General features: G+C 39.8%; 1 protein-coding gene across 3 annotated transcripts in view; it reads left to right on the top strand.

Moving 5' to 3' along the window:
* The window catches only part of LOC126293293 (1,5-anhydro-D-fructose reductase-like), a 101,269-nt gene extending 75,767 nt beyond the window's left edge, over positions 1-25,502 (top strand). For all 3 annotated transcript variants that reach the window (XM_049986421.1, XM_049986422.1, XM_049986420.1), the window contains exons 7-8: positions 14,084-14,181; positions 25,290-25,502. In XM_049986421.1, coding sequence (XP_049842378.1) covers positions 14,084-14,181; positions 25,290-25,332 — 141 coding nt within the window. In that variant the 3' untranslated portion in view covers positions 25,333-25,502. The remainder of the gene's footprint in view (positions 1-14,083; positions 14,182-25,289) is intronic.
* Positions 25,503-26,850: the final 1,348 nt, after the last annotated feature.

The raw sequence follows: 26,850 nt of genomic DNA, 5'->3' as shown, positions 1-26,850 counted from the left end.
TGCTATGACTTTCTTTTATTTTATCCCACTTTCTATATCACTGACTTCACAAACTCTATTTTCATAAAACCAACAGTTACATTGTTATTTACAAAGCTAAAAAATATGTGCGTTTCCACCAGAGGCATGCTCACTACTACCTACATTCTGTGGTACTCACAGTATTCCAAAGAGTTTACAAAGCAAAAGAGCGTACAAACTGTCTTGACAAGTTATACCATTACTTTATAAATGAGTCCAGAAATTAATTTTATAATCAGCATTAGATTGTGCAATTAATAATATGAATTTTAAGTATGCCAGATATTTTGTAGTTTCAAATATTTCTAAAAGAAGAGTAATTTTAGGTATACATATCGATTGTAACAAATTAATTTCTTTTTATACATTTTAGCCAAAATATAATACATTGTATACAAAATCATGTGAAATTCATTTAGTGAAACAGCTGAGATAATGTTAACCCATACTAGATTCGAGATTAATCCTGGTATCGGCTACTTCTATATAATAATAAAAAAAGGGGGCAATGCTAGAGGAGGGCATCCCATTACAAGTGCTACTGAGTACCCTCCACCTCGCATCGTACAATGGCTTTTGGAATATGTATGTAGATGTAGAATAAAAATAGACATTACAAGTCTTGCACTAGTGGAGGTGATTTAAAAGGAATCATTTTAATACTGCACGATAGCAGTCCTCCTTCATCTTGAAAAATCTCATCCTATATCCATTTTTTTTATTCTACCCAAGAGTCAATTATAAACAGGGTTTCATCACATCAGTAAAAAAATTTTTGTATGAGGTTGTTACAAGTTTCCTAGATTTTGACAAATAATGACGAGATTCCGCCATTTTGCTTTTCACTGATCCAGTGTTTTTTGAATCCTCAGTCCAATGGAGCCAGGACTCCTTGTAGGCATACATAGATTGTGGGCAATTTTTTTTGGATAAGGTTATAGCATATTCCACTGTAAAGTACTGGGTTACTTTGCTTATTAGCAGTATAAGAAACGTGAAAATTGAAAATAAAGCAAGCTTCCACATAGAGTACCACCCTGCGACCCACGGATTAGTGTTCTGTACTCTTTATACATTGTATTGTATTGTACTGTATTGTGTATTTATTGGTCCTGTGAATCGTACACTGTACAGGAGTACATAATGATGTAGGACAAGTCAAATAATTTGCAATAAAGTCCAACAGAAAAACTGTTGTATGGTTTTCAGTATATAGCAATGTAACTCTAACATATGGGATAACATTTCACAAATACACAAATAAATTTTACACGTGCACATTTCATACTTTTGGCCTTGATTATACAGACACACACACATATGTAGTAGACCACATATAATACACAGATAAATCTACATGTACACATTTCTTATTTTGGCCTTAATTGTATAAACTATTTATTTTTCACATATTTACATTGTAGATGAAAATTCAGCAACACTATTGTACCAATTCTGTAACAAGTAGTCACTCACTGCAGTTTTGAATTTATGCATGCCAGTTATTGCCTTCCATTTTTTTAGGTAGTTTGTTATACAGTTTTTTTCCTGCTTGCAAGGGTCCTTCTTGTTTTAGTGTTGTATGTGAAAACTGCATATGTAAATCTTCATTATTCCTTGTGTTGTATGAATGGATATTTTGGTTTTTTGGAGCAATCTTGCTATTTTCATCTACGATTTTCCTTATAAACATTATTGTTTCTAGGATATATAGGCATGGTAATGAAAGAAGATGATGCTTTTTAAATGAGGGTTTGCATGAAGGTCGAGGTTCTGAGCCTTCCATGGCTCTTATAATTATTTTTTGTGCAATAAAACAGCTTTAGCTGGGTGGTGAATTTCCCCAGCAAATTAAACCATATCTTAGTAGTGATTCTGCTTGGGCATAGTACACATTTTTATGGCTTGCATTGATGTGCATCCAGCAAGAATTTTTATACTATAACAAATGGTATTTAATTTACTACATAGGTGTTGTGTGTGTTTCTGCCATCTTAGGTCATCTTGGATCCAAACTGCCAAAAATTTGGTGCTATTTACAATTTCAAGTCTTTTGCCTAACAGTTCTACATTTGCAGTTAAAGGCTGTTTATTCTGCAGTGTTTGTAGATGCATAGTGTTTGTTTTATGTGTGTTTATTATTAAGTTGTTCATTGCAAACCATTCTGATACTTGTGAAGTGCTCTTTTTTATTTCATTTTGGAGCTCTTCTGGGATCTTTCCTTTGAAAAGTATATTTGCATCATCAGCATATTTAATGTACTTATAGTTAGGGCTGGATGGTCCCAGGTCATTTACAAATAGCAAGAACAAGATTGGTCCCAGTATGGAACCCTGCGGCACACCGTATTTAACACACTGTTTTTGTGATTGATAGGAAGTAAAATTTTTTCCTTCTTTGTACAAGACTTCAGCTATTGACTGCAGCCTGGAAACTATGCTAACCAAATGGCTCCTGCCTCACCAGACCTGTGCCACAATTCTTCCTAAACGCATGGCCATGTAGAGCTCACACTTAGTCAGTTTCATTTCTAGCCGAGGTCACCATAAATTTGGAGGAAACTGGTAGTGACAAATAGGCATGGTCTCTCTGTCAGTTTGCTCCCCACATGAACAGCACTGACAGTTTGTTTGTCAGTTTGAAAGTGCATGCAACATGTTAACAGTGACCATTATTGTATTTTATGCACAAGTATGTTTTTGCTATCAAAATGACAACATTTGTTGTTATAATTGAATACATTGATATTTGTGCTTCTACTTGCAATGGTGGATATTGGGAGACAGTATGAGGATGCCCAAATACTGTTGGTGTTTTGATACCTGTGAGTGCAAACTTACATACTGTCCTCCTTAAAAATACACTGATGATCCAAAATGTGATGAGCACTGTCCACCATGAGATAGTCCCTCCTGGTGGCATTGTGGAAATGTGATGCTGTAAGGATAGTGTACAAGCAGAGCAGACAAGCGGGGAATCATTCTACTGACAAATTGAGACGTCTGCTGATGTAAACAATGTTGACAAAGGGCACATTGTTACAGTGTGGCCCCAGGGAACAGACACCTCAGAAATGGTGAAGCTGTTAGTGTGCTACTGTTGTGGATGGAGAACAGTGAAACTGTGAGTAGGCACCAAGCTGTCGGACTTCCACATCTCGAGTCACAGGATGTGAAGGTCGGAGGTTTGCTGCTCTGGAAGGTGGCATCTAATGACAGAGTACAGTAACAGAGCAGGCACGAGTGTTTCGGAGCACACCATCCCACATACTTTATCAAATGTGGGATTTGCAGCAAGTGTGACACATCATCATCATCATCAGTTGCAGTTGCTGTGGGTACTAGATATATTGATATGTTTACGTAATGTGTATACATAAACATACAGCTATAAATGTCCCCATTTGTAGTCGGTAATTATAACAATATGTTTACTTTTGTGCTGTAACATATAGCTATAATCAGCGGTGGAAATGTATTTGCGAACGCCTACCGTGTGCGGCTGTTTCTTGTTGGATCGTCTGATCAGTCGGAAGTTGCATTGTAGAGGAGAGTAAATGCCTATTCAAAATATAATTATTTTTGGATAGCTCAACATGAATTTATTAAGGGACCATAGTTTATCATGCATTTACCAGTAGAATATGGTGCGGAGAAAATATTTCGCCGCATGCAGCTTCCGCCTGATTTCACCGAAAGAATTCGTGACTGTGAACTATCTGTTTGGCAGAAACATAAAGAATATTAAATAACTTCATGAAGGAGTGAGACAGAGATTTTATACCAAATAAATAGTCCATACACCAGTTCCATTTAAATCTGAATTTATGGCAATTAATAGATGAACTTACACTGCAATGAAGGATTTAACATGGATGCCGTTTTGACTGGCACTTCTCTTCTCGTAATGAAAATAATTCCTTGGACGTCGCACAATAAATCTACGGCTATGCAGTATTGCACTTTTAGTATTGCACTTTTACTTTACACTAAAATAATATTATTTATAACAATTATAATATGGCGGCAAGACATGCGCGTCCGACACAAGTTACAAGAGACAAGAGAAAAATGAGTAACTGAGTAACTGTTAATCGAGAATATCTTGTACATCAAAAGAATGTGTAAAAGTGGTCTTCTTCTGTCCATTTTTCGCGCCGCAGTTTTCAAAGTCAGTAACTCACTGCATCTCTGACGGCGCTTCGACAATAAACAATTTACGTCACAGGTCGTTCACCTTTTACATTCTCGCAACATTATTTGCTAACTGTAGCTGTAGCCGAGTGACTGCTCGATTAGTGAATTATTTAAAATGATAAGGCAATCACATAATGTTACATAAACCACGGAGATTGAGCCATGGATCAGTGGAAACTTTTAGCCCGATTGGAGGAATCACATTCTTTGTCACGCCAGGTCGACGGTCACGTCTAGATACACCAGTGTCCAGTGAACGGCTGCTCGAAACGTGCATAGTGCCACAGATATAGGTCAGTGGAAACAATATTACACTACATGGGATATTCAGCTTGAGTGACTGAAGACACAGTAACAGTTGTGGACTTCGTGAATAGTACTGCAGTGCGCTTGCATCCCTTTGCCCTCAATGTCTTCTCTAACGGTAATGGCTTCTTCCAGCAGGGTAACGTCTGTGCTACAGTGGTTTGAGGAGCATAACAGTGAGCTCACATTCACATCTCAGTCACCAATTTTACCCAATCTGCAACCACTGGGACACATGTGGGATGGTATCAGGTACCAGCTCTGCTTCCAGACTACCAGCCTATGAGGGACGAGTGTTGCGTGAACTGTGTGTGGCCACACCGTGGCACATACCTACTGAGGACTTGTCGAATCAGTGCTATGCAGCATTCCAAAGGTGGACCGTCATACATCTAAGCAGCTTGTCAGATTGTTTTAGCTCACCATTGTGTTTGTGTTTGTGTGTTAAGAAGCCAGACTAAATAATCAGAAGAGTGAGGTCATCCACACGAGTGCTAAAAGGAATTCATTAAACTTCGGTAACTTGATAAATTGGTCAAATCTAAAGGCCCTAAATTCAACTAAATACCCAGGAATTACAACTACGAACAACTTAAATTGGAAAGAACACTCAGAAAATATTGTGGTGAAGATGAACTGAAGACTGAGTTTTACTGGCAGAACACTTAGAAGATGTAACAGATCTACTAAGGAGACTGCCTACACTATGCTTGTCCTTCCTCTTTTAGAATACTGCTGCACAGTGTGTAATCTTTACCAGATAGGAGTAATGGACTACTTTGAGAAAATTCAAGGAAGGGCAGCACATTTTGTGTTATCGAGAAACAGGGGGGAGAGAGTCATGGATATGATACAGAATTTGGGATGGCCATCAGTAAAACAAAGGCATTTCTTGTTCTGGCAGAATCTTCTCACAAAATTTCAATCACCAACCTTCTTCTCCTGGTGAAAAAATATTTTATTGACGCCGATCTACATAGATGTAATGATAATCATAATAAAATAAGGGAAATCAAAGCTTACATAGAAAGATATAGGTGTTTATTTTTTCGGTGCACTGTTCGAGAGTGGAGTAATAGAGAATACTGTGAAGGTGATTTGACGAATGCTCTGCCAGGCACTTAATTGTGATTTGCTGAGTAGCCTTGTAGATGTTGATCTAATGCATTAGTTTAGTTTTTTTTTCCTATCGGTAACCATAATTCCTGGTAAGAATGAATTTTAAAAAGTGCAAGTGCCCCTTCAATGAACAACTGCAAAAATAACTTTCATTCGTCAATTCGTCAATTTGGACTCAAAAGCAAAAGTGAGACGCAGCATGTAGGCTTCTAGTTCCTCAGTAAGTGACAGTGGACATGAAGATATACAGGGTATTCAAGAAGTCTCTCCGCAATGCCGTATGATTGTTAGCTACACATGCCGTATGCCGCAGTGAATATACTGAAATGAAACTCAATGAAATACAAGTTATTAATTTATTGAATATTCATTTTTACTTACAAATTTTCATGTTAAATGTTGAAAGTGTCCCCCTGTTGTTGAATACACAATTAAATTCATCTAATCATGTTTCCAAACACAACCTGTAACATTTCTTCTGAAACAGAAGCAGTGAAAATGGATAGTGCAGTTTTCAGTTCATCAGTTATTGTGGCCAGTTTTTATAGACAGTTGTTTTTGGTGCATCCCAGAAGAAAAGTCAGGTGGTGTTAGGTCAGATGATGGTGGATGCCAAAGTCCCTGTGAAATTATGTGATCACCAAAAACAGCAGCAAGCAGTGACATTGAAATGTGAGCTGTATGCGCGGTTGCACCATCTTGTTCAAAATAACCGTTCAGTATTTCACTTAACGTAAGTTCTCCTATGAATGGGTACAGAATATCACTGCAGTATTGTTGTGCATTTATTATTTCATTGAAAAATATGGGACCCACAATCTGACATCAAGAACTTGCAATCCAAACTCCTATTTTCACAGAATGAAGTGGTTCCTCATGAACACACAATGAATTTGCAGTACTCCACATACAAGAGTTTTGTGAGTTCATGTACCCCAACAAATGAAACCATGCCTCGCCAGTGAAAAACGTTCCATTAAGAATATCCCTTCCATTTTGTTGAACGAAATTTTTGAACCATTGACAATAATGCAGTCTCTTGCCATGATCAGTATTTTTCAATTCTTGCACGACTGTCACTTTTTATGGGAAAAGTTCTAATTTTTTCCTTACAGCTGTGTGGGCCATTCCGACACTAACATTGATTTCCTGGGTGAGTTTTCTTACTGACTTGTTCTGACTCAACGACATTTTATCGGAAATATCGAGTAGTTTATCCTAAGACAAAACGCTAGGACGACCACTTCTCGGTACATCTATCACTGAACCCATACTTCGAAATTTGTTAGTCAAATCTCGCACAGTATCACAATGTGGGGATGTTGTCACCAACAAAACTGAATTAAATGTTTAATGAACTGAAACTGTGTATTTACTGCCAGCTTTGAATACTCATTTGACTAAAAACACAAGTTCTTCAATGGTTAGCATTTTAACAGTGACAAAAACGAAACAAACGAACAAAGGAACTAAACTTATACATTCACGTCAACACGTAACGACACACACCAACAATACTACTGACGCTGACTGAGGTAAACAAAATAATGGAATGATGGTAGAGTCCACTTGAAGGGAAGTAACCCAGGCAGGCGAACAATCATACTGCACGCACGGCTAATAATCATACGGCACTGCAGAGAGACTTTTTGAACACCCCATACAATTCCACTTAAAAAATGTTAAACATAAAAGAGCAATCTCTGCAGCAGCATCTAGTGCAACATTAAAGTCACTTTTTGAAATCTGAGAAACTTTGTGGGCAGCAGGACAGGTTAGTTGCAACTGAAGGAATCTTCATGTATTGCGCAGTCTGGTGCATCATAGCTTCAGACCCATGGGCCTGTACATCGAAGCTTCTTCAAGCAACAGTAGAGCCTAAATTTGCACATGCACTTACAAAAACTGAGGCCTAGTCGTGTATGTGTTGGTTCCTGATGCTGTAGCTATTTTGTGATGTGATATTTATTCCACTTCTCACTGGTGCATCTGACCAAAAAGACATTAACATTTCTCCTCCTCTTGTTAGATATTTTGATTGCAAAACTGGTGTGGAAGTAAGAGTATTAAAATTAAAATGTGGTGCACAGTCTTTAGTGTATTCATTAAGCAGTGGCAGGAGAATGCACACACAAAAGCTTTCAGAGCCAGTGGCTCCTTCTTCTGCCAGAAAGCTTGCAAAAGTTAACCCTTTGTGTGTGGTGTTTGTTATCCTGCCGCCACTTGGTTAGTAGATTTTTTAAATCTATCTGTTCACATTACATTATCAATAATTGATTATTTTTATCGTAACTGTCCTTAGTGTGCTGCATTTTAACTAAGTGAATTTCATATTCAAACAAGACCACGGAGGTTAGCTTACCAACTGATATGCTCTCTGTCTTAGCTGACAGTAAGAGAAAGGTGGTAAGAGCTTCAAAACTTTTAGATATGTGGGACTTGCTCCCTTATAGTGTTGAGTGCAGGGAGGTTGGATTACCCTGGATGTTTGTAAGGGATCAGCTGATCACATTATCCCGAGCTTCTTTCTTCTTTTAACCAGCCTTTGTCCTATAGCTCACTAAGAACTTTCGTAACACCTATTAACATTGTCAAAGTTTGACCTGCTCAAATAACACCACACACAGTGTGCTGGCTTGGGAAACAGGGAGGTGACCAGACCTGTATCGAATCTGTAAAATCTATTAATGCCCACGGCCAGGTACACTGGCCAACCTGAGTGTGGTTTTTGGCAGTTGTGCATGTTCATGTAGGCAAATGCTGCTCTTAAACTATATTTTCGAAATATTCCTCCAGGTGTTTCGATCTTATGTGTTCTCTTCCTCTGCGACCATTCTCCTCATTGTGTGCTGTAAATGTTGGAGCCAGGTGGTCATAGGTTGTCCTCCTCTTCTTCTTCTTCTTCTTCTTCTTCTCCCCTCTCGTTCCCAATCCAGTATCAATTTTGATATTCTGGCTTCCTCCATTCATCATACATGCCAGTAACACTGTAATTTTTTCCTATCCTTTACGTCACATATTCTTTCTTCTATTTCCATATTATTTTGGTGTTCCTTATCTTCTCTTTCCTGGAGATTCTTGCTGATCTTCTCCAGAAGTCCATTTCTAGAGCTTGTAATTTTTTAGTGTGCTTCAGATTAATTGTCCAGGTCTCTGTTCCATACAGAACCGCACTCTCTAATTTGGATTTGTATATTAACTTTTTAGCGCTGCTCCATAAGACTGAGTTAAGCATCCCAATGACCTTCCGTCTGCTACTAATTCTTTTATTGATTCCTGACTCTGACTTTCCCTCGATTTCTAAAATGGATCCCAAATAACAGGAAGTGTTTTATCTTTTCGATTTTTTTCCTTCAATGAATAGCTAATCTGAATCATTAGTCAAGCATTCTGTTTTTTGGTAATTTATCTTCAAACCCCAAGTTTTGTACGCTACTGCTGGTTGATTACACATATAGTTAGCATCCTCCCCATCTTGTGCTATGACTACTTGGCCATCAGCAAACAACAAATGATGTAGGTAAACTCCATCTCTTATTTCTAATCTCATATTGTTACATTTATGAGACCATGTTCTAAGGCTAATATCTATATAGGTTTTAAATAATGATTGTGACATAGGACAGCCCTGTAAAAGGCCTTTGCTTGTTCTAAACTTTACAGCTCTCCTGCGAACCTTCGCAAGAGAGCTTCTGTAAAGTTTAGAAGGTAGGAGACGAGGTACTGGCAGAACTAAAGCTGTGGCGACGGGGTGTGAGTCGTGCTTGGGTAGCTCAGTTGGTAGAGCACTTGCCCGTGAAAAGCAAAGATCCTGAGTTCGAGTCTCGGTCCGGCACACAGTTTTAATCTGCCAGGAAGTTTCAGTGATTAAGTACTTCATAAAGAAAGGTATGAAAGCAAAGGACATTCATGCTGATTTCCAGAATACATTGGGGGCATCTGTTCCTTCATAGTCAACTGCTGCTAAGTGGGCAAATGAATTTAAATTTGGTCAGGAGAGCTTAGATGATGATCCATGCAGTGGTCAGCCAAGACGTGTCACTACTCCAGAAATCATTGCAAAAGTGCACAAAATGGTCATGGAAGATAGCTGATTAAAAGTGCCTGAAATTACTCATGTTTGCCAGATGTTATCTGAAAGGGTATATCACATTTTAATGAAGAATTAGAAATGAAAAAATTATCTGCAAGATGGGTGCCACAACTCATGATACTGGGTCAAAAATGTAGAAAATGGACATACTGGAACAATGTTTGGCCCATTTTAGGAGAAAAAACAAGATTTTTTGTGCCAGTTGGTGACCACAGATGAAACTTGGGTGCTCTACTATACCCCAGAGACAAAACAAGAGTCAAAAAAATTGGAAACATGCCAATTCTCCACCACCAAAGGAAGTAAAGACAATTCCTTCGGCAGGAAATGTCATGGCATCAGTGTTCTGGGATGCGAAGGGGATTCTGCTTGTAGATTATCTTCCCACTGGGCAAACAATTACTGAAGAATACTATGCTAACCTCCTGGACAAATTACAACAAAAGATATGCAAAAAAAGGCGACATTTAGCAAGGAAGACAGTCATCTTCCATCAAGACTGCCATCGTGGCAAAATTACACAAACTAAGGTATGGATTGTAGCCACACCCGCCTTATTCATGTAATATGGCTCTGTCAGACTTCCATCTATTCCCCAAACTGTTAATTTTTCTTGGTGGACAAACATTCACTTCAAATGAAGAACTGGTAGCTGGAGTTAACAACTATTTTGCAGGCCTGGAGGAAACTCAATTTCGAGATGGGATCAAGGCACTGGAACATCATTGGACCAAGAACATTAATCTACAAGGAGACTACATTAGAAAACAAAATTACTTACATTACTGCACCTTTTTTATTTTTCATTCTGTTCTGAGAACTTTTCAAACCATCCTTGTATAATGATAGGTATGTAGTTTGCTCGTTTAGTTCATAGGTTGAAATTTTGATACAGTATTCTTTTGAGGATTCAGTCGAAGAGAATTATGTTTGAAGTTTCCACCCAGTCTCTTAAGGCCTGAGGTTAGCGTTGCTTGAGTGCCCTAAAGCTTGGATCCTGAGAGATCAAAGCAATACCATCAGTGTAAATAAATTTCCTGGACTTTGTTCCTGGAAGGCTCCATTGCAGCGAGGCCCTGGAAGTGTGGGATATTTGTGTATAAGGAAGTGGTACGTTCTGAGGGGCCTTGGTAACCAGCTACAATGGAGCGGCCGGGGTGTATGGGTTTGTGAATTTTAGGAAGTCCAGGGCCACACTGCGGTGGAGCACTTCCTTTCACGCTGATCACTTGCTACCCTACCTAAAACCTCTTTCCTCATTACCTTAGCCAGCTTCATCCCAACCCACAACTTCTTCACTTTTGAAGGCCAGACATACCAACGATTAAAGAGAATAGCCATGGGTGCCAGGATGCCCCCCTTGTATGCCAAACTATTTATGGGTCGCTTAGAGTAAGCCTTCTTGGTTACCCAAGACGGCCAACCCAAAGTTTGGTATAGATTTATTGATGACGTCTTCATGATCTGGACTCACAGTGAAGAATAACTTCAGAATTTCCTCTCCAACCTCAACTCCTTTGGTTCCATCAGATTCACCTGGTCCTACTCCAAATCCCATGCCACTTTCCTCGACGTTGACCACCATCTGTCCAGTGGCCACATCCGTCCACATTAAACCCACCAACAAGCAACAGTATCTCCATTATGATAGCTGCCACCCATTCCATATCAATTGGTCCCTTCCCTACAGCTTAGGTCTTCGTGGCAAACAAGTCTGCTCCAGTCCTGAATCCCTGAACCATTACACCAATAACCTGAAAACAGCTTTCGCATCTCTGGTACAGAAGCAAATAACCAGAGCCACTTCCTCATCCCCTCAAACCCAGAACCTCCCACCGAAGAAGCCCAAAGTGCCCCGCTTGTTACAGGATACTTTCTGGGACTCGATCAGACTCTGAATGTGGCTCTCCAGCAGGGATACGACTTCCTCAAATCCTTCATGAAATCCTCCCCACTCCACTAAGAGTGTCTTTCCGTCATGCACCTAACCTTCGTAACCTCTTGGTTCATCCTTATGAAATCCCCAAACCACCTTCCCTATCCCCTGACCCCTACCCTTGTAACCGTCCCTGGTGTAAAACCTGTTCCATGCACCACCTACTCCAGTCCTGTAACCCAGAAGGTGTACACAATCAAAGGCAGAGCCATGTGTGAAAGCACCCACGTGATTTACCAACTGACCTGCCTACACTATGAAGCTTTCTATGTGGGAATGACCAGCAACAAACTGTCCATTTTCATGAATGGACACAGGCAAACAGTGTTTGTTGGTAGTGAGGATCACCCTGTGGCTAAACATGCCTCGGTGCACGGCCAGCACATCTTGGCACAGTGTTACACCGTCCGGGTTATCTGGATACTTCCCACTAACACCAACCTATCAGAACTCCGGAGATGGGAACTTTCCCTTCAGTATATTCTCTCTTCCCATTACCCACCAGGCCTCAACCTCCACTAATTTCAAGTTTGCCGCCCCTCATACATCACCTGTCATTCAACAACATCTTTGCCTCTGTACTTCTGCCTCGACTGACATCTGCCCAACCTCTTTGCATTTAGATACGTCTGCCTGTGTCTGTATATGTGCAGATGGATATGTGTGTGTGTGTATGAGTGTATACCTGTCCTTTTTTGCCCCTAAGGTAAGTCTTTCCGCTCCCTCGATTGGAATGACTCCTTACCCTCTCCCTTAAAATCCACATCCTTTCGTCTTCCTCTCTCGTTCCCTCTTTCCTGATGAAACAACGTTGGGTTGCAAAAGCTTGAAATTTGTTTGTTTGTTTTTTATTGTGTCTATCTACCAGCACTCTCTTGTTTGGTACATTACAGCATCTTTGTTTTTTTGTATATATTTATTTGTTAATGTATTTTGTTTACATAGGCAGATATTAATTACATTTAACATAAATATTTGTCCAGAGCCGCAGTTTTCTTGAATGTGATTGCATTTCATTCACCATCAAATCCTTATATCATTCTGTGAATAATGATGACAGCACATAAACACATTAGTACTTCAATAATTTGTATGCTTTATCGAATAACCAAGGTTAATACTTGAAAAATACTTCTGTATGATAGAAAAATGTTTAACTCTAGAATTTTCTTTCATTTTGATGTGTGTGCTCCACAAAAGAATGAAACTTCCAAATGTGATCTGTAGCCTGATATGTTATTTAATTGTGTCTGTCTAATGCTGCACATTATTTAAAACAAAGATTCCAAGACTTACCAAGCGGGAAAGTGCCGGCAGACAGGCACATGAACAAAACACACAAACACACACACAGAATTGCTAGCTTTCGCAACCGATGGTTGCTTCTTCAGGAAGGAGAGGGAAAGACGAAAGGATGTTGGTTTTAAGGGGTCATTCCAATCCCGGGAGCGGAAAGACTTCCCTTAGGGTAAAAAAAGGACAGATGTACACTCGCGCACACACACACACACACACATATCCGTCCGCACATACACAGACACAAGCAGACATATCCTTTCGTCTTTCCCTCTCCTTCCTGAAGAAGCAACCATCGGTTGCGAAAGCTAGCAATTCTGTGTGTGTGTTTGTGTGTTTTGTTCATGTGCCTGTCTGCCGGCGCTTTCCCGCTTGGTAAGTCTTGGAATCTTTGTTTTTAATATATTTTTCCCATGTGGAAGTTTCTTTCTATTTTAGCTGCACATTATTTGTATCATATAGGCATCATAAGTGGGCAGAATATGTAATCTAGCTTTTGGCTTTACTTTTACCTCTGCTTCATTTAGTCATTGCACATGGTACATCCTTTGAATCTCTCATCTATCTGTGGTTGTTTCAGCTTGCCCAGATTCCATCTCCTTAATTTCCCATCCTTTGCACCATATTGTAATAGCTCTAATCAAATACACTATTGCCCACTCCCAGCAATTGCACTTTTACTGCAATTCCTACTAGTATACCTGTATTGTGCATATCAGTAATGTGCATATCAGTAATGCAAGGAAAAGATAACTCACCATAAAGAGGACACTTAGAGTTGCAGACAGGCAGAACAAAAAGACGCACAATAGCTTTCAGCTAATGCCGCCAGAGATGACAGCTGTGTGTACATGAGGTGTGCTTGCTTGCATAAATGCATGTGTCTGACGAAGGCTTTGGTTGCAAGCTGTTGTGGAAGTGTCTTTCCGTTGTGCATTTCTGGAACTCAGTGTGTCATCTTTACAGTCTGTAGCAATCTGTCTTTTCATTGTATCGTGGCTATTCCAACTTAGAGTTTCCCCCCTTTGCTGCACACACCTGCACACATTTTATGAGGTCTTAAAACATGCCATATACTCATGATACAATAACATTACCATTCGGGAAATTTTCAGATTTTCGATTTTGAACTGACACAAGAAGATATGGATGAACTAGATGCTCTTGACAAAGGACCAAAGGGCCGAATGTTTAATGATGCCATCGCACCAGAGTAAGTATTCTCTCCTCTCATTGCTTTATTTGTTACTATTTATTTGTTATGTGTGAGTCTGTGGCAGCCTCACAAGTATGTTTCCTACCTTTCTATAATAGTACAAGGTTTTTTAGAAACTACGCATCATTCAGTCACAAAAAGAAAAGACACAAAATCGTCTATAATTTTCATTGCAACAGGGTCTGCAGGTCCGATGAATTTCTTGAATGATTTCATGATGCCTTCTGCTGCTATGCTCTTTATTTTGTGTGTGATGTATGAGTTTGGCCTCAGACCATTTTCAAGTACTAAAATGGAAGCATTATTATGTTGGATACATTAGTGTCACTTGTGATTTTAACAAAGGAGCAATTCGTATCTCTAGATATATAGGGTGCATTATAACTTACTTCATGGATGATTCTTTAATGGTATATTGTGCCGTGTATGTCCTTGTGGGCCAGCCGGTGTGGCCAAGCGATTCTAGGCACTTCAGTCTGGAACCGTGCGACTGCTACAGTCGCAGGTTTGAATCCTGCCTTGGGCATGGATGTGTGTGATGTCCTTAGGTTAGTTAGGTTTAAGTACTTCTAAGTTCTAGGGGACTGATGACCTCAGATGTTAAGTCCCATAGTGCTCAGAGCCATTTTTGTCCTTGTGGCTATGACTGCATGTAATTGTCATTAAATAAATTAGTAAAGGTTTCTTGATACCTCCGGTTCACATTACTTTCAAACAGTTGTTGCAAAGCTCTTATATATAAGTTTGATGTTTTAATGCATTTAACATTAGCGAGATTATAATTTGTTCTCAATTACATTTAATTATTGCTCATCATTGGTATAAATATGAGGGTAAATAATTTCTTTAAAGTTGTTGTTGTTGTGGTCTTCAGTCCTCAGACTGGTTTGATGCAGCTCTCCATGCTACTCTATCCTGTGCAAGCTTCTTCATCTCCCAGTACTTACTGCAACCTACATCCTTCTGAATCTGCTTAGTGTATTCATCTCTTGGTCTCCCTCTACGATTTTTACCCTCCACGCTGCCCTCCAATGCTAAATTTGTGATCCATTGATGCCTCAAAACATGTCCTACCAACCAATCCCTTCTTTTTGTCAAGTTGTGCCACAAACTCCTCTTCTCCCCAATTCTATTCAATACTTCCTCATTAGTTATGTGATCTACCCATCTAATCTTCAGCATTCTTCTGTAGCACCACATTTTGAAAGCTTCTATTCTCTTCTTGTCCAAACTAGTTATCGTCCATGTTTCACTTCCATACATGGCTACACTCCATACAAATACTTTCAGAAACGACTTCCTGACACTTAAATCTATACTCGATGTTAACAAATTTCTCTTCTTCAGAAACGCTTTCCTTGCCGTTGCCAGTCTACATTTTATATCCTCTCTACTTCGACCATCATCAGTTATTTTACTCCATAAATAGCAAAACTCCTTTACTACTTTAAGTGTCTCATTTCCTAATCTAATTCCCTCAGCATCATCCGATTTAATTTGACTACATTCCATTATCCTCGTTTTGCTTTTGTTGATGTTCATCTTATATCCTCCTTTCAAGACACTGTCCATTCCGTTCAACAGCTCTTCCAAGTCCTTTGCTGTCTCTGACAGAATTACAATGTCATCGGCAAACCTCAAAGTTTTTATTTCTTCTCCGTGAATTTTAATACCAACTCCAAATTTTTCTTTTGTTTCCTTTACTGCTTGCTCAATATACAGATTGAGTAACATCAGGGAGAGGCTACAACCCTGTCTCACTCCCTTACCAACCACTGCTTCTCTTTCATGCCCCTCGACTCTTATAACTGCCATCTGGTTTCTGTACAAATTGTAAATAGCCTTACGCTCCCTGTGTTTTACCCCTGCCACCTTCAGAATGTGAAAGAGAGTATTCCAGTCAACATTGTCAAAAGCTTTCCTTAAGTCTACAAATGCTATAAACGTAGGTTTGCCTTTTCTTAATCTTTCTTCTAAGATAAGTCGTAAGGTTAGTATTACCTTACGTGTTCCAACATTTCTGCGGAATCCAAACTGATCTTCCCCAAGGTCCGCTACTACCAGTTTTTCCATTCGTCTGTAAAGAATTCACATTAGTATTTTGCAGCTGTGACTTATTAAACTGATAGTTCGGTAATTTTCACACCTGCTTTCTTTGGGATTGGAATTATTATATTCTTCTTGAAGTCTGAGGGTATTTTGCCTGTCTCATACATCTTGCTCACCAGATGGTAGAGTTTAGTCATGACTGGCTCTCCCAAGGCCGTCAGTAGTTTTAATGGAATGTTGTCTACTCCCGGGGCCTTGTTTCGGCTCAGGTCTTTCAGTGCTCTGTCAAACTCTTCCCGCAGTATCGTATCTCCCATTTCATTTTCATCTGCATCGTCTTCCATTTCCAGTACATCGCCCTTGTATAAACCTTCTATATACTCCTTCCACCTTTCCGCCTTCCCTTCTTTGCTTAGAACTGGGTTTCCATCTGAGCTCTTGATATTCATACAAGTGGCTCTCTTTTCTCCAAAGGTCTCTTTAATTTTCCTGTAGGCAGTATCTATTTTACCCCTAGTGAGATAAGCTTCTACATCCTTACATTTGTCCTCTAGCCATCCCTGCTTAGCCATTTTGCACTTCCTGTCAATCTCATTTTTGAGACGTTTGTATTCCTTTTTGCCTGCTTCATTTACTGCATTTTTATATTTTCTCCTTTCATCAATTAAATTCAATATTTCTTCTGTTACCCACGGATTTCTACTAGCCCTCGTCTTTTTACCTACTTTATCTTCTGCTGCCTTCTTTAAAGTAACTTGAAAATATCTTTTCTGTTCTTATAAGAGCATGTCAATTTGGAATAGTTGTTATAAAGATCATATGAAAGTAAAATCAGTCACAGTACTCTAACGAAACAGTTTTGAAAATTATGAAAATGAGCTAAAAACTGCGTTATAGTTGCATAATGTATCACATTACAGTCATATATATATTAATGAGTGTAGCAATAATTATTTTGTATTCTATGTTTCAGTAATGCTTAGTCATAGAACCAGTAAAATATTGTCTTGGAATCTTCCATTTCTTTCTTCTGAGACGGAAAGTTGCTACTCACCATATAGCGGAGATGCTGAGTCGGAAATAGGCACATCAAAAAGATTTTCACATTTAAAGCTTTTGACCAGTGGCCTTTGTCAACAATAGACACACACATAAGAGGGAGGGGGGAGGGAATTAGCAGAAAATGAGAGAAATAGAGAGAAACAAAGAAAAAAAAATTATAAAATAAATGACCAGGTGCAGTTGTGGAATGATGGCTGTGTAGTGCTGGAATGGGAGCAGGGAAGAGGCGGGATGGGTGAGGACAGCGACTAACGAAGGTTGTGGCCTATTTCTCTCCTTTTCCACTACATCCTCCACCTGTCCCCACCTCTCCCCTGCTCGTCACCCAACCTGCAGCACTTCAGTATCTGCAACCCCCACCATACTATACTCCCCTCCCCGCCCCAGCCTCCTCCTTACCTCCATCCAGTCACCACTCCCATCATGCACTGGTGCTGCTTGCCTGAGACTCCAGACGTGTTGAACCATCAATTTGATTTCAAAACCTTTTTTTTTAGCATTGCTTTATTTACTAGTGATTCATGAAGAGCGTTAACACATTTAATCACATTATGCAAGCATGGAAGTAGTTGCCAGTGGGTAACTGATGAAAGCAAATCAAATTTCTTTCAACAAATGGAAATTTGTTTTTTTAGAAATAGATTTAAAACTATGATCAGAAAGCACCCTCTAAATATCAAGTTACAATTTATTCAGAGGCAGAAAGAACAAATTTTTGACTGTATGAGCTTTCAGGCTGAGAACCTTGCTGCTCACTTTTGACACGGCCGTAGTCACGACTGCTCACAACAACCTCTGAAAGACTACACTGGTGCAAATCTGCAACACACCAGATTACTTTAAACTAAAAATTTTAACCACTCACACAAGCACATAAACTATGCACCCCATAGGAGGGATGAAAATGGTACAAAACACTAACATTAAAAGATTAACTTGCCACCGAAGGTGCACCTTGATTTATAAAAAAAAGTCTTACGCTGGAAGGTTAGCAACTTCATGTACTAAAATGACCATTTAAATAAAACCCATGAAATGCAGTCTTACATAAAATATACACGGTTCGCCAAACATGCTCTACATTACACATATACCGCCTCTCAAGATGATAGGCAAGATAAAAACATATTTCGCAAATTCGGCCATTACACTTCAAGCAATAAATTCGTTAACACCGAATCTGACAAACATGACAGAGGAGCTATTAACATACAGCAGACTGACAGACAGACACTAACTGCCTAACAAATGCGGACGAGAGACAGACGAGCAAGCTGGGGACGAGAGACTGACCAAGAAAACAAGTAGACTTTAACAAGTAAATGAAACAATGTATCATCAATCACTTAACTTATAATGACTGTGATGTCTGGTGAAGACCTGGCACAGCACCCCCAAAACACTCTGCCAAACTGTCCGCTGCCAGCCACTTCAACGTACGCAGGTAGACGCGCCGACCTCCCATCTCATGGCGTCGCAGCTCGCACCGGCGAGACCGATGTCGTAGCTGGACTCCTGTTGCTCTCGTATCGGCCATGAAGTCACTACCCTTTGCTATACGCCTTAAGGGTCGATCCGAATGACAGACATACTGGCACTCCAGACGACAGACAGACACTGACTGCCCCACAAATTCAGACAAGATACAGACTAGCAACCTGGGGACAAGAGACTGACCCAGACTCACTCTGACTGACAAACTGACCGACTGGTGAGCTTATCGCACCCCTTAAATGCACGTGAACAGGCAACCTCTCCGCTTTCCCACCAGAGGGAGACACCAAAGCTGCGATTGCCACAGCGGCGCCACCGCCAGAAACGGAGGGCGACTGCTTCACACTACGCGCTGCGGCCCACTATTCAAAACAGCAATTTTTACCACGGCTCACGTGTGTGTGAGTTGCGTTTGCATGAGTGTGTGTGTGTGTGTGTGTGTGTGTGTGTGTGTGTGTGTGTGTGTGCACGCGCGCGTGTGTACGTATGTGTGTCTATTGTTGGCAAAGGAAATTGGCCAAAAGCTTCAAGTGTGAAAATCTCTTTGTTGTGCCTACCTGCAATTTAGCATCTCTGCTATATGGTAAGTAGCAACTTTCCTTTTCAGAATACTGTTACATTCCATCCTGTATTTTCCATTGTTTGGTCCCATTTCTTTCTCCTTTATAAAAAGCTTTTTTTAATGGCTTTGATTTCTTGCATGCTTTCTTTACTATTCACTTCTGAGCATTTTATGTAATATTGCATTAAATTTTTCAACCTGTGTGCTTTAGAAGTTCTCTACATGTCAGTTGAACCAGTTAGTAATAAGTTTTGAGTTTGTCATGTTCATATAATTAACCACCAATCCATTTTTTTAAATGCAAGAAGAGGTAATAACCACCAGGTGCAGAGTCAGGACTGTAGGGTGAATCATCAGAAAGTTCCCAACACAGATAATGAATCTTTTCATCAGTACAGGCAACAGTGTGTGGACACACTTTGTCACGAAGGAATACTACTGCACATGACAATCTCCTCACACCATTAATACTGGGTGACGTGACTCAGTTTGGCATGCATTTCTCAGTACACGTCAGCTGTAATTATTGAGCAGCATTCTGTGAAATCAACCTAAAGCATGCCATTCTCATTCCAGAAAGTGGCAGCCATAATTTGCAACTCGAGTAAGAAGAGTATGCAATTATTTTTCTTTGCAAATTTAAATGCTAAAACTGCACTGACTGCTCTTTTGATACAATGTTGGTGCAGGGCATCTGAATCTAGTTGCCTGTAACAGTGTGAGAGAAATTCTCTCCATGTTGTCAATAGTGGAAATTCTTTGCTCTTTGCTGTAATGGACGGGTTTCACAATTCATCATTGGGAGGTGGGAGAACATTGCTTCGGTCTGTCAGGATGATGTAGCTGCTCTCCTGCCCAGGTACTGTGGGTCTGGTCAGCAGGCAGGGGCTAGAGATTCCGTCAGGGATGAGGTCAGCTGCAGTGAGACCGATAGGGCGCAGTAAAACTATTTATCGTTACGTCGAGCAGGAGCCAATACGGGTGCGTGGTCTCCTCTGTCGAGTGTGATCGGTGACGGTCCACGACGGGTTCCTATCTGGAGCAGAGAGGACGGTCGTGCTGTAAGGCCACGTACTCTGCTGGGAGTTGGTGTGATGACAACGCACTTGTGGTGACCGGCCGGTGCCCATGCAGTGCCCTCGTGTGAGTGACTGCACTTACTACAGCTTGTGTCAATTTGGCAAAGGTTTCATGGGCAGCCCGGCAGTGTTGAACCTCAGAACTCGCTTCATCCCAACATCAAGTTCATGATGGAGATGGAGAAAAACGGCGAACTTCCATTCCTGGATGTGTTGGTACGGAGAAAAGAAGATGGCACATTAGGTCACGTGGTGTACCGTAAACCAATGCACACGGACTTATACTTACAGGCCACCAGCTGTCACCATCCTTCGCAACGAAGTGGTGTACTGAGGACGTTGGTCCACAGAGCACGAGCCTTATCAGACTCAGACAGCTTATCCAATGAGCTACTCCATCTGCATGCCACTTTCCAATAAAATGGATACTCAGAATGGGAGATTCTCCGTGCCTTAAAACCGAAGCGGGTTACCCAATGTGAGGAAGTGGATGAAGGCGAAGAACAAAGGGGAATGGTCATCTTGCCATACATCGGCGGTGTCTCTTCAACAGTAGGAAGATCATTGAAGAGCCATAAAGTTAAATGTGTCTTTCGTCCGCCGGCAAAACTCAGAGCTCTCTTGGGCACATGTAAGGACAGCCTCGGCCTAAGAAGGCCCGATGTTTACGAGATTCCTTGGAGCTGCGGCATGTCGTACATCGGACAAACTTGTCACACTGTAGAAGAGAGATGTACTGAACACCGACGTTACACTCATTTGAAGCAACCAGAAAAGTCTGCAGTGGCCGAGCATTGTCTCAGTACAAACCATTTTATGAATTATCAACATACAAAAATTCTCGCATCGATGAGTTCGTACTGGGACTGTGTTATTAAGGAAGCAGTGGAAATACGTAGCTCGACGAATCTTGTAAACAGAGACATGAGCTTTCAGCTTAGTACAGCTTGGGATCCAGCACTGGCCATATTGAAGTCGCTTCGAGCAGAGAGGAGTACTATTGGTCATAAGACGGACGATGATTCGCCACCAACATAAATTTTCTGTTGACAATTGGAGGATAATCAAGGCGCCTACGTGGACGCGCATTTTTGCTTGTGGCTCCCGACAAAGGTCGCTGAGGCTGCTGATGACAGCACAGAGCAACAGCAGTGGCCTCCGCACGTGCGCCGAAGTCTTTGGTTCTTCATCCTGTAGGTGGCGTTGCTGTCCTTCCAGCTATTGGTTCATATCGTCGCTATTGGCCATCGAATTTGGTGCCTCCACGCATGCGCACTTCCTGCCTAAGACTGGCATAAATAGGGAGCTCTGGTCCTGCCTTAGCAGTGTGTTCATCGCACCTGAAGATGTTGGCCAGTTGCGCTGACGAAATATTGTGGAGTTTTCACTATGACAGCCAATATCTTGCCCGAGAACCATATATACAACATGACCATTGGGAAAGCCTCAAGCAACACAATGGAGCAGCTATCATGAGAAAATTCGTAAGCCATAGCACCGATGCCCATCTGTTGATCAGATCTTTGTTTTTGGCCCACTACTCCACGAGTTGCACGATTTGTGAGTTTGGATACTATGCTTGACACTAGGTTGTTCGTCAAACAGAGTTAAGTTATTACTTTTCAAGTCTTTATTTATTTATTTATTTATCATATGGAAACAACAGCAAACACTGACAAGTATATAAAGTTTAATTATACATGTATATCAAGTTAAGTATTTACAAATAGTTTAATTTTACTTTTTGGCACAAATTTTATACATATTTTTAAATTGTGAAAATTACTAACTTAGCATTACTGACTACATAACTGATATAATCGCAAGTTAAAAAAGACATATACATTTAATCATATTTCAATATCTGACTGCAGCCTACTAACAGCAGAGGGAGTAGCATTAATAAAGTCGTTATATGGTCCAGGATACTTCCTCTTAGGACAGACTCTAACATATGTTGAATAGTTTGTTCTTGGGCCCCACAACCACAGGCTGGAGAATCTCGGAGTCCCCACTTGTGCATCATAGCGTTGCACCTGGCGTGGCCAGCTCTTATTCTGTTTAGCCTTGTCTACTCACTTCTCTGCAGATGAAATCCTGGTAGGCTGACAGTTGGATCTCAGACACCTCGATGTGCTATTGTTGCAGCATTCCACGTTTTGCACCACTCTTCTTTAATGTCAAACTTATTTCCATTCCTTTCATTATACCACAGTGGATTGCAAAATTTTAAGCGGTCTGGGGGAGGGTTGTTTAAGACTGTATGAATTGAGAGGTCTTGTGGGTAGTCGATGTGGGGTAGTTTCCTCCATTCTCAGTCGATTGCTTCTTGGCATCATAATTCAGGTGGTGGAATGTTACTGATGGTCTGCAGCCTGGGGATTGGGTGGATTGTAATGTGCCTGTAATGATCCTCACTGACTCGTTCAGGTGTACATCCGGCTTCCTCGTGTGGGCACTATGTTGCCACACTGGAACACAGTATTCGGCAACTGGATACAACTGTGTAAGTACTGTGGTATGTATAGTTGATGTGTTGGCACCACATGTTCTACCAGTTAGTTTCTTTACGACATTGTTTTGGGTCTTTTGTTTTTGGCTTGTTTTTTCCCAAGTGTTCTTTATACATCAGAGACCAATCTAGTGTGACACCAAGGTATTTAGGCTGGAAATTATGTCCAACCTTCTGATGGTTTTTCAAGTTCCCTGTGACTGAATACTGTAAGCCCATAAACCAGGCACAATTCTTGATGAATCTGAATATCTGGAGATCCTTTTACACACAAACATTGAATTACAGTGCAACCTTCACATCTGGTTGAATCAACAGTTTTCAAAGGCATTCTTTTTGCTTTCACTTGCAGCCAAAGGACTGTTGTTATTGTGGTCTTCAGACCAAAGACTGGTCTGATGCAGATCTCTGTGCTAGTATGCCTCTCCATCTCTAACTACTGCCGCTTACATTTACTTGAACCTGATTCCGTATTCATCTCTAGGTCTCCCTCTACAATTTTTCCCCCTACAACTCCCTCCATTACAAAACTGGTGATTCCTTCATTATTCATGATGTATTCTGTCAACCAATCACTTCTTTTAGGAAAGTGTACCATGAATTACTTTTTCCCTCCCATTCACTTTGGTAACTCCTCTGAAGGTATTAGTATGGAGTGTAGCCATATGTGGAAGTGAAACGTGAACAATAAACAGTTCACACAAGAATGGAATGGGATCTTTTGAAACATGGTGTTACAGAGAAATGTAGAAGATTAGATGGGTAGATAGTGTAACTAATGAGATACTGAATAGAACTGGAGAGGAAAGAAATTTATGGCACAACTTGACTAATAGAAGGAGTTAGTTGATAGGGGAGATGCCAAAAGATCACCACTTTAGTATTGGAGAAAAGTGTGAGGGGTTAAAAAACGTACAGGGAGACCAAGAGCTGAATACAGTAAGCAGATGTATGTTTCAGTAGTTATTCAGAGATGAAAAGGCTTGCACAGTATAGAGTAGTGTGGGGTGCTGCTTCAAACCAGTCTTTAGACTGAAGATGACGATGACCACCTCCAGCACGACCACCACCACCACCACCACCACCACCACCACCACCACCACCACCACCTTCCTCTTCGCTATTCTTCTGTAGCACCACATTTCAAAAGCTTTCTCTTGCTTGAACTGTTTATCATCCATGTTGTTGTCTGAATTGTTTATCATCCATGTTACACTTGCATACAATGCTACGCTTTCAGACAAATGCTTTCAGAAAAGGCTTAGTAACAACTAAATTAATTTCCAGTGTTAACAAACTTCGCTTCTTCAGAAACACTTTGTCTTCTTCGTGCCACTCTACGTTTTGTATCCTCTCTACTTCTTCCATCATCAGATATTTTGCTGTTGAAATAGCAAAACTCATCTCATTTTCTAATCTTATTCCCTCAGTATCACCTGATTTTATTCAACAATATTCCATTACCCTTATTTTACTTCTGTTGATGTTCATCTAGTATCCTCCTTTCAAGACACTGTCCATTCCATTCAACTGCTCTTCCAAGTCCTTTGCTGTCCCTGACAGAATTACAACATCATTGTCAAACCTCAGAGTTTTTATTTCTTCTCCCTCAACTTTAATTCCTACTCCAAATTTTTCTTTTGTTTCCTTTAGTGCTTGCTCAATATACAGAATCAATAACATTGGGGATAGGCTACAACACTGTCTCTCTTCTTTCTCAACCACTGCTTCCCTTTCATGCCCATTAACTCTTATAACTGCCATATGGTTTCTGTACAAGTTATAACAATATTTCACTCCCTGTATTCTACCCCTACTACCTTCAGAATTTCAAAGAACGTAGTCGAGTTAACAGTATGTCAGGCTTCCTCTAAATCTACAAATGCTATAACTGTAGTGTTCCTCTTCTTCTTCTTATCTTCTAGAATAAATCAGGACCATTATTTTTTTGTGTGTTCCTTTATGTCTGCAGAACATAAAAAAGGTTTTTCTGAGCTCAGCTTCTACCAGTTTTTCCATTCTTCCACTGTTTCAAAATAATGACTTGTGTGGCTCTGTAAATAATTAATACATGGCACTGCAACATTGTTTTGAGCTGAATGCTGTTATTAAAGTATTCCAAGCTATTATGTTGCGGTCAGATAAATTTCTTGTTGAAAGCTAACAAGAAATTTATCCAACAGCAGCATAATAGCCCAGAATATTTTAATAAGTGTGACGTTTCTGGTTGTAAAAGTTTAAATTTTAGTATTAGTAAATGGCCTTTAATTTTATAATATGTCTCAAGCTTCATTTTGTAGGTGTATGTATTGTTGCTTGCTTTTTCACCTTTTTTCCCTTTTTCCAGACGAACAAAGCATCCAGAGTACCCATTCCATGAGAGATATTGATACTTCGGTACTTGCAGCATTAGGCAATGTATTGGAAGCTTTATCAGGGATGTCTGATGAAATTCTTGGCAGCATATGTGCTTGCTGCTTTTTCTGCAGACATTTGTAACAACACTTTTGTAATTATATATTCTCTAAGGAAAAAAATAAAAAGGTATGTTTTTAGTGAATTGCTATTCTTATTTGAGATGACTGAATATTTCCTACTATATCTCTTCTCAACTCGTATACCTATATACATTCTCATGTTTGACAGTGTGATGTAAGTTGTTATTCAGATAACATGGTTGTAGAGCTTAGAGCAATAAATGATAATTATTGCAAGCAGTTTCAGTGATTTTGTCATTAGACAATTGTCATTTTGAGAAATATTATACTTCACATCTTCACAAAGCTGTGTCAGCTGTTCTCACCTCCTAGTGTCATGCATAGTAAATCTGTGGAGCAGTGGATGCAATGTCATCAAGATGTGAATTAATATTTCTCTCATGATGACTGATCAAAATTGGTTTTAATATTTACTGTTCCCCTCATTGATCTGAACGTATAATACATTGTACCATAGGCAAATGAGTCTAACTGTTGTCCTCAGCAGTGCAGTTTGGCAACATGGACTTTGTTTGTTCACTCTCTGCTGCTGTGTGCGCAGTTCTCATCCCTCCACGCTTCCTTACCGCTTCACCCTTATGTGTGGATGTGCCGTCCTATGTGATATGGGCTATAGCTGTGGTGACACTTTTTTTGGACACTGGGGAGTTGCTTGAAAACCAACTTCAAGATCCCTCAGTGTGTCGCCATACATATGTTTTCACTGCTTTCACACTTGAAATGATTTTTTGAAGCCAGGTTCTTTTAACTAACAATTTTTCAAGACTGAAGTCATACACCATCAAAGACTAATCTACTTAGTTACTGTCCACATACAATTGCAAGCATTTTACTGAATTTTCATGCAAAATAGATAATACGTTCATAAAGTTCCAGTCTTCTACGGGTACAGTAATTTAGGGGTTGCCCCAGGAGTCAATTGGTGGTACATTTTTTTTATTTTGTTACATAAATGACATAACACAACCCTCAAAGCCACATCTAGTAAGATGTACTGATGACACCATAGTCAGTAGTATATAAATGAGAGTTCTGGACCAAAGAGAATATTTTTTAAAAATTCTTGATATGAAGCCAAGATTTTAGTTTTGCTGTTTCCCCCATTTAAAAATTTGTCTATATTCACAAAAAATTACCATTTAATTTAAAAATTTAAAAAAATACAAATTTAAAAAAAATTTTGAATTCAGTAACATGATCTGAACAATCTTTGTTTTGTTTTTCACCTCAATAAATAAAATTTAATCTAACAATTTTCTCTAGTTTATCATTGTGTCTGTAAATATTTAGTATAATGAACTAGAAGAGTAATTTTATATTTATCATCTAAAAGTAATGTAAGTTTATCTTCATATTTAGTTATTAAAGTTCCTGCTTTTTAAATGTTGTAAGATTTCGTCACTTTAAGTT

The sequence above is a fragment of the Schistocerca gregaria genome, chromosome 10, assembly GCF_023897955.1.
Source record: "Schistocerca gregaria isolate iqSchGreg1 chromosome 10, iqSchGreg1.2, whole genome shotgun sequence".
NCBI lineage: Eukaryota > Metazoa > Arthropoda > Insecta > Orthoptera > Acrididae > Schistocerca > Schistocerca gregaria.
This window is presented reverse-complemented; position numbering and strand designations above follow the sequence as displayed.